General features: G+C 42.8%; 1 protein-coding gene across 1 annotated transcript; it reads right to left on the bottom strand.

The window, feature by feature from the left end:
- Window positions 1-2,866: 2,866 nt before the first annotated feature.
- gata6 (GATA binding protein 6) lies at window positions 2,867-7,452 on the bottom strand. Its single transcript, XM_071545516.1, has 6 exons — window positions 6,597-7,452; window positions 5,636-5,802; window positions 4,535-4,660; window positions 4,329-4,420; window positions 4,119-4,218; window positions 2,867-3,582 (listed from the first exon to the last, which is right to left on the bottom strand). Exons 1-6 carry the CDS (start codon window positions 7,450-7,452, stop codon window positions 3,418-3,420), a joined length of 1,506 nt encoding a protein of 501 aa, XP_071401617.1. The 3' UTR covers window positions 2,867-3,417.
- Window positions 7,453-8,535: the final 1,083 nt, after the last annotated feature.

Below are 8,535 nucleotides of genomic sequence, written 5' to 3'. Positions count from 1 at the left end.
CTCTCTCTCTCTCTCTCTCTCTCTCTCTCTCTCTCTCCCTCTCTCTCCGTCTCTCTCTCTCTCATCTGTTTCTCACACTCCAATCCCTCTCTGCCATCTCTTCAGTTTCTGATTGCTTTTTGGACAGCGTTCCTACTCTGTCGCCCCGCTGTAAGTACAGAGTGGCAAATATCATCGACTCACTCCATCTCTTTAGATAAAATCTGTAAGCTTGTGATTTGTGTCATTTTGATCTGGACTGCGGTTGTGGATGTGACCCTCAACCCTGCGCACATCATTCCCAGAGAGCGCAGAGGGAGGACCTGTGTGATGTTGTGTTTATATTTCCTCCCTTACAGCACCATGGATACCAGTCAGACAGTGCCAAGCCGGGACCACCTCATAAATTCACAAACCTATAAATATTTGTTCGTCCTTCAACTTTAACACTAGTTTGGATTTACATATCTAAAGGTGGGTTTGTAATTTATCTGCTTGGAAGCACATGGGCCAGTTCAGCTCTTGTGGCCTGGTGGTCTCTTAGTACAAATTGTGTTTTTCATAACACCTCAAACATTGTCTAGCTGCAAATGAACACACACCACTAAGTTCCCATTTACCAAGCGCAGCCGAACTCTGAAAAATGAAGAGCCTGTGATAGAATACCTTTAACTATGAACAGTTTGGTCAAAACAAATGATGAGAACCAAAGGATTTCACAACTACAAGTATCATTCAAATAAACATCTCAAACAGCTTTTTCCTTTAAAAAAAAAAAAAGGAAAGAGAAATAAGTCAGACAACAACGCTCATCCCCAAGTTGTGTATCTGGCTGTTCAGTGCAGTGCAGCACATTCCTCAACACTCAATAAACTCAGCTAAATCAATATGTCAAAGAGCAGACAGATAAAGCTAAGCCTAGACATAAATCTCACCATCTCTAAAATCTTTTTGTCTGCTGGTGGTATTACTCACAGGTCATATTCGCTTAAGTACAGTAAACATTGTGACAGGTACTTTGAGCCGGTGGTTCAAAAGGACACAGGAAAGTGTACTGTGCTTTGAGCAAGAGCCCTCAGGGGGGCTGGTAGCCAAGAAACAGCCTGAATTAAAACTGTCTGGAGGAATAAAGGCTCTCTTTAATGAAATAGAAGCATAGTGTGAAAGCAAACCAAAACACTGGAGATCCAAACCTGCAAGCGTCACCACTTATTTCCACCCCACTCTTTTGAAAGGTGTGAAATCTACGTGTGATATCTGCCTTTCTCATATGAAATGAAACACATTTTCCTCTCAGTGTGGAACTCCAAACGCACTAATTCACAGGAAATCCTTGATTTGCATTAGCCGTTGACATCATATTATTTTTTTTCATTTACTTTCCTTCGCAATCATAAAAACATCCGAAGAAGCTGTGCAATCGTTGTTCAATCACAGAGGAATGGGGAGTAAAAGGATTATTGCATTGCCACATACACAAATATGCCTGAGTAATATTATTAATATTATGCAAGAACATGGTTCTTTATACAACTTCAAAATGCTGATTCTAAGTCTTTAAAACAGAAGGTAGCTGTACCAAATTCACTTGCATCACCAGAACAATTTATTTGAAAGGATTTAAATAAAATAATTTTTCATAATGTTTCAGAAATAAAACGACAAAAAAAAAAAAATACAAATACCCAAACATTATAGGAAAACGATGCTAAAATAGACATGATATTTCAAAAAAAATAAATAAGTCCAGAAGAATGACATGCCCTATTTGGATGAAGCAAGTTGTGAAAAAAAAAAAATCTTTACGCCAGTTTCACAATGTAACTCATCAGCCTGCCTTCAGATGGACACTCCCCAAGATGCCCAGGAATCTGTTTGGCCCTGAAAAGGGTTTTGTGAGGCTCCAGTCGCACCCCTGCTGGAGGACATGGACACATACAGCACCAGCGTTTCAGTTTTTGATGTTGAATCTCGCTCACTCTGTTGTGAATTTAGTAAAACCAGAATGGTACCATGTTCATTTGTGGACCTGGTAACTTTTTTGTTAGACATTTGGGTAAGTTTTGATGCAATAACAACAGTGTGATGGAGTCTAAATGATGCTCTTTTGTGCTGCTTTTTCTATCTCCAATTAAACATCTTTTCATGCAAAACTATGGGGCCATTACAATCTGTGTGAGTCCTTATAGGGAGAAGTAATCAAATGGTTTCAATTGTATATATCATCATTTAGTCAAGGTAACATTAAAATGTTCAGAGTTGACTTTACCCTCCATTTGTCTAATTTTAGCATTAAAAAACAACCAATGCATGCTTGCATTGTTAAATGTATACAGTTTACAGTATCTGTTAGGTAGTGCAGCCAGCAGTCTTCTTTTGCAGTTTATGTCTTGTAACAAAAAGGTCAGTAGGCCTACAGCTATTCTGGGTGTCCTTTGTTCAAACAAGCCATCCAATTGTTTTACATGTAAAATAGTTTTTGTAGCTCTGCTCTGTTTCTACTCACCTTTGAAAAAATTAGCCCACCGTTTGCTTTGAGAACAGTACCTTAACGTTACAGTCGACAATGTTTAAATATCAAAATTAATCTGGAGTTGATTATTTGCAAATTTTTGTAGATAATTAAACAAAACACTAGATGACATACAGTATGATGCCATAGTCTAGTCATTGATACCCTGTTTAAACCAAACTAGCTTCAGTCAAATACAGTAAGAGCTTTTAGTGGCAAACATGTGCAGAATCAAAATTACTGTACTACTAACAACCACTTAAAAAGAAAAAGTCAAAATTAGAAAAGAAGACTTCAGAAATGTTTTTAACTTCTACTCTATATTTATATCTTTATTAACAATCATAGGCATATTTTCAACAATGGAAGATTTATAAATACTTTCTTTTGATTCATGAAAGTTGTCTTGGTACTTGTGGCTTGATTCCAGTTGCAGAAAGAAAAAAACAAAAAACAATCTAAACGTCCTTCGAGGATAGTGCTTTATCAAGCACTGGTATCCAATCAACAGCTTTTTTCTTCAGAGAGGAAATCCACACCATTATGTACATTATGGCCTTCTTTTAAGAACCAAGATCTGATTCTATATGCCATGGATGGGAGAGATATCGAGTGCAGGTCCAGAAACCATCCACAGCGGGCCGACTGATTGATCATCTGGCCTCGTCCCAGACATTTTCCCTTTGTTTTTTAAGGCACTGAGTTCCCCACACCATTCTGGAAAACCAATCCCAAATATTCCACGCTCGTCTCAAGCTTGCAGTGTGATAGAAGCTTGTCTCGCCCTTCTTTCTCTCTGTCCAACTCTCCATGCATCAGCTGTGAGGGAGGAAACAGACCGTGCCTGAGGCCACCAAATACTTCCACACTATGTGACATCCAGAGAGAGGGGCTGGTGATTGCTGTCATCCCCCAGATTGAGATGCTCAGGCTAGGGCCATGGGGCACCACGGTTCACCCCTCACTGAGGAGGCTACGTCTGCCGGCTGGGACAGACCCACACTGCTGTACAGGCCGTCCTGTCCCGGGTACTTCACCGCTGAGCCGGAGCCTGCTCCCTCCGCTGAGCTGGACAGCACGGAAGAGCTGACCTGCAACATCAGAAGAAAGAGAATCTGTGTTATTAATTTTATCTGCAAAGTAGAGATAGCTTGTAAAAATAAACGTTTACCTCTGTCCCAGTTGGAATGTGATTCATGCATGACTGATACTACTTCCGTTACACAATTCCAAAAAACACCAAATAGTGAATGAACCTCATCTTACTGTAATATCATGATGACATGTTCATTAGCAACAGTCATCACCAGAGCATGAATCTGTCACCATGTGATTGTTTTTTTGGCAAAACACCTGCTGACTATAGCAATGGCTACAAATATACAGTATTTTTTTTTTTTCATTTATCATAATATTTGGGCCTGGAAATGCATCTTTATCTGTGGAAAGGTTAATTTAAGCACATGTAAGGATGCTATTTATAATGAACAGGTCACAAGTTTCAATAGGCCAAAGCAACAGGTCTGCATGTGCCAAATAGTTTCCTACATCAGACACATTTAACTGACGCTCTAATTCATATGCAGCATGTGACATTTTAATTTGAGATGTCAAAGAAAATAAAAACGAATCTTACCCCTGACACCTGCGTGGAGGGAGAGCTGTTTTTAGAGCAATCTTCGGAATTGGATGAAGATGTGGACGTGGGAGTCATGGTGACAGCGTTGCTATTTCCTAGAATTAAATAAAAGAGAATATTGTTGATTGTCTTGTTATGAAAAGAAACATTAGTAACAATTATCCAAATGTGTACCACTGATCTTTAATTATCAGTAACTTACCAGAGGACCCTTTTGTTTTATTCAAGGTTTTTGGTTTTCTTTTTCTCGTCTGGATTCCCTCTTTCTTCATGGCGAGCGGCCGAGGTACCTGCAGATTTGACAGATATTTGACAGAAATTATGATTTTGAATGGCTGTTAATTTGGGGCGATTAATAAAATTAACGAAGCGTGGAAGAAATGTGAAAGAAATGCTTGACTTACGCCGTGCAATTTCGTGTAGAGCCCGCATGCGTTACACACCGGCTCTCCCTCCGCGTTCCTGCGCCACAAAGTAGTCGTGCTGGTTTGGCAATTAGCGCAGGACAGGCCGATTCTTCTGGACGTTGACTAGTTAGGGGAACACAGCATAAACTTCATGAATATTTATTTATTTATTTATTTTTAAATCATTGAGCAAGAGCATTTCAAAGCAAGCGAGTGACATTGAGAGATATGGCCTACGTGACTTAATGGAGTCTCTGGCTGTCACCCAAAAGCACAATAAATCGCTTAAAATGAAGGCCACGATTCCACTCATTTGATTATAATTCGGCTATCTACACCCTATTTCCTAACAATAATATTGGTCCTATCATGGCGTCCATTTAACTGACATTTACGCGCTATTATTTACAGGGGGTTAGTTGTCAGGGAGTTCACGCGTGGCATCAGTTTGCCTGGCAAAAACTGTGCGTAATGCTGTGCGTAATGGCGCCAGGAAAAGTCGCGTCCAAGAAAATTTCCCTTTCTGTCGACTGTGAACATTAGTTGATCCCATAGACGTGCTGGATAGGTTGAGTGTGTGTGACAGTCTGAATAATCTAGCTAGGTGCAATAAATGACCTCCGTTTATGGGAATCAACGCCGTCAATTCCGTAAAATCCCAAGTATGACGAAACCCCTGCATCTAGTATCATTTGCCACCAAATCTTCCAAACCGGTTTTTAACGACTGATTTTCTGGGGACAACTGGAGCCATCAATGATGACTGATATTATTTAGTCAGTGTGTTAAATTATCAGACGTAAAGGTCACCAAACTATTTTGCACAATGGGAAAACTGATCCTGAATGTTCCCCATATATGATATTTTAGAGATTTATTCCAAATATATTTCTGACCATTGTACTTGCTCTTTTCTCTCCATTATAGACCCAGTGATAACAAAAACTACAAAATCAAATATGGACTCACTGGTCTAAGGACTTATCTTGATTTAAGGAGTACAGACTATGAATATCTTCGGCGATAACCTCAAGCTATTGTTTGAAATAATTAGGCAGGAAATTGAGTGCTTAAGTGGTCCCCTGAGCGCGTGCTTACCGTCCGTTTCTGTGGTTTAATTAATGGCCGGCTCAGCCCATTCATTTTGCTGTAAAGGCCGCAGGCGTTGCAGAGAAAGTGGCCCGTACCGTCGCGCCTCCACAGCGGCGTGGAGATGGAGCCACAGTTGACACACTCTCTGCTCTCCCCCATGTCGTCCAGAATATCTGAAATGGAGAGGAAAGACGTAAATCAGCAACACAGAATACACTGATGGGCTTTTATAGGCCGACATTAAAAACCGCCTATAGGTTGTTCATACTCAGACATGTACCCTATGTTGAGGGAATTGATATGATAGATGCAGTACTATATTGCATTAGATCTGCAGATCTTGTGATTTTATATATTGAGAAAATGCATTTTGTTAATGCGCACAGTTGAGTTAAGGTGAATAGTTCAAAGCCTGACCTAATTACAATTTATATCAACGCTGTTATGACAATATTCATTTCATTTTTGTGATATTGCCCAAGCAGTTTTTAAATTGATGGCTGCACATATTAAAACTATTAGTCCAGTTAGTTGTAGGCCTGTGCGCACAAACAGGCCCATCTGAACAATCTGTCACGCAGGTCTGACAGCCTTTGGCCTGAACTGCAAAATTCAGCATCATTTAAATTTACAAAATCATTAAATCATTTACAAAAAAAGTCAAATTACAACGTGATAATAATACTGACAATGTGATACTTTGTTAGATTAGATGTCTCTGTTATTATAGGGAAATCCTCTTCCCGTTACGCTCGACATGGAGGTCAGAGCGCACGCTCAGCGCACTGGAGCTGGTAGGGATTCAGTGTCTTGCTCAGGGACACTTCAGCAGGGCGGATGACGGCCGCCACAAGGCCCTGAACCAGTGAACTTGCTCCTCTGCATGGTTGAAGGACTAACCAACCATAGACAGTGAGAATGAAAAATAAATCCATCAATGTCTAAAAGTAATTTGCCATTCTCTTACCTCCGTTTGGTCCCCGAATCAAGGGCGCACCTCTGCTCTGCAAGGTGTGCAGCATCGTGTTATCGAAAGGTCCCCCGGTCCAAGGCGAGGGCAGCTGGGACAGCTGCGGTGCAACATAAGGAGAATACGGATTGGGGTAGGATCCACTGAGGGGCCGAGAGAGGCCGTACTGGTCTCTGCTGCTCACGTTCAGCGTGTTACTGTAGCCGGTGTCCCTGGGCGTCCCATTATTCATGGGCGGGCTTGGAGGGTAGTGGAACCGGCTGGAGGTGTGCGGGCTCCCGGTGCTGTAAGATGGGCTCTCCGGGGTGGACTGTGACCAGACCGAGTGGCTGGAGACGGCATGGCTGGGCTGAGCGGACCCGCTGGCTTGCAGGTAAGAGAGGCTGGGTATCATGGGGCCCACCCGGGAGCTGGGCACGTACACCGGGGAGTTGGGGTTGGAGTGCATATAACCACCAGAGGGGGAATCATATCCAGTCTGGCTCTGGGCTGCAGCGATGGCCAGTGTTTGGTACATGTCGGTCGGGTCGACCAGCAAGCTCGCCTTGTGCGCTCCGCTGGAGAGGACGAGTTTGCTGCCTTGATCTAAATCCGTGAACAGCGGGATGTCCTCCGCAGCGGTCAGGGTGTTGTTATGGTGTCCGAAGTGAACGTAGGAGTGTAGTGATCTGCCCTCGGAGCGGCGGTGCCCCAGTGCGTCAAGGTCGCTCGGAGGCGCCGGTGTCCTCAGATCATCCGAGGCGGAGCCGTCCCTCCTGCTGTCACCCGGTAAGTATGTCTGTTCAGCCGGTGACCCTGGGCTGCTGGACACTTCTCGCTTGACCATGGACCAGCTGTTTTCGCCCAGGTCCATCCAGGAGCACTTTCCATACACCGTAGGGGTTAATAAAAATCGTCAGGGTGTAGTCTACCCTGTAATGAAGAGCGTTGGATTCGTCAGGATTATAGGAGGTCAAGAGGATAACAAAGTTTAAGATATTTGCTCATGGGCAAGCAAATTAAAAATGTCTCCCCAAAACATCTGAATAGAAATTAACCAAGTTTAGGTCTGATACCTTTCCGTGAAACCGCAGATCCACCTCTGATATGTGGCTTGTTTTCATGTTGAAAAGCGTAGCCGATATTCTTACAATAGGCTATAATTTAAAAAGTAATAAACTATGAAACAGATTATTAAGTCAAGTCATAGCCATTGACTTTGTATCACTTCTAACTCGAGTAAACAATCCATAGTGAATGCGGTATTATCGTCAAGCGCTCTTAAGAGGCACTGGATCCATCCGTGTCAAATCCCTGTCCTCCCTCTTGCGATAGCCTCATCATAATTACAAAACACACACACACACACGCACACACACACACACACTCCGTTACAGATAGGAAACAAAACGCAATATGTCTTCACAGCAAAAGAGATAACCGCTTGATAAGACTCAAAACAGATAAGGGCCGAGAGGCAGGCTGGAGTGATAAAACAATACCCCGAAATGATGATTTGGGTCCTGAGCGGCGCAGCCGCGGCGCTCACCACACCACCGAAACCAGATGTTTTACCAGCTGTTTCACTGGTGTGAGAAAAGACGTAAGGGAAACCAAGAGACAGTAGACATTTTCCGCCACATACCTGCTAGTTGTGTGCCATAGGTCGCACTCAAAGTTTGCAATTGTGCGCTGTTGCTTCTCCTGGAAGTAATGGAAATGTTAGTGTGGTCTGACGAGGTTTATGAGAGGAGGCGCTTCTGGTGGCTGCGGCTGCAGGAGGCTCCCTGGACCAATCATGTGGAGGGCTAGCGACTGGAAACACGATGGGGGTGCCAGCCTATAAACTCCTCCAATCAATCACATGGAGACACTTGATCACGTCTAAAACTCACAATAATTTGCAAATGCAATCATGTTTCCACCATTTTTGGCAGTGCTTTGGCAGAGATGCCCC

This window comes from Centroberyx affinis, unplaced genomic scaffold (assembly GCF_046629955.1).
Source record: "Centroberyx affinis isolate AG114_WGS23_722 - 3 ecotype Tasmania unplaced genomic scaffold, CSIRO-AGI_Caff_v1 ptg004934l_1, whole genome shotgun sequence".
In the NCBI taxonomy this organism is placed as follows: Eukaryota; Metazoa; Chordata; class Actinopteri; order Beryciformes; family Berycidae; genus Centroberyx; species Centroberyx affinis.
The sequence above is the reverse complement of the archived record's forward strand: the minus strand, read 5'-3'. Positions and strand labels throughout refer to the sequence as shown.

Bases quoted from the DNA above. Each gene is read 5' to 3' on its own strand.
- gata6 (XM_071545516.1), bottom strand. From the start codon at position 7,452: ATGGACCTGGGCGAAAACAGCTGGTCCATGGTCAAGCGAGAAGTGTCC. The intron at 4,661-5,635 runs GTAAGCACGCGC...TCCCCTAACTAG, and splicing joins TTAAACCACAGAAACGGACG to TCAACGTCCAGAAGAATCGG. The intron at 4,219-4,328 runs GTTACTGATAAT...TCTAGGAAATAG, and splicing joins ACAAAAGGGTCCTCTGGTAA to CAACGCTGTCACCATGACTC.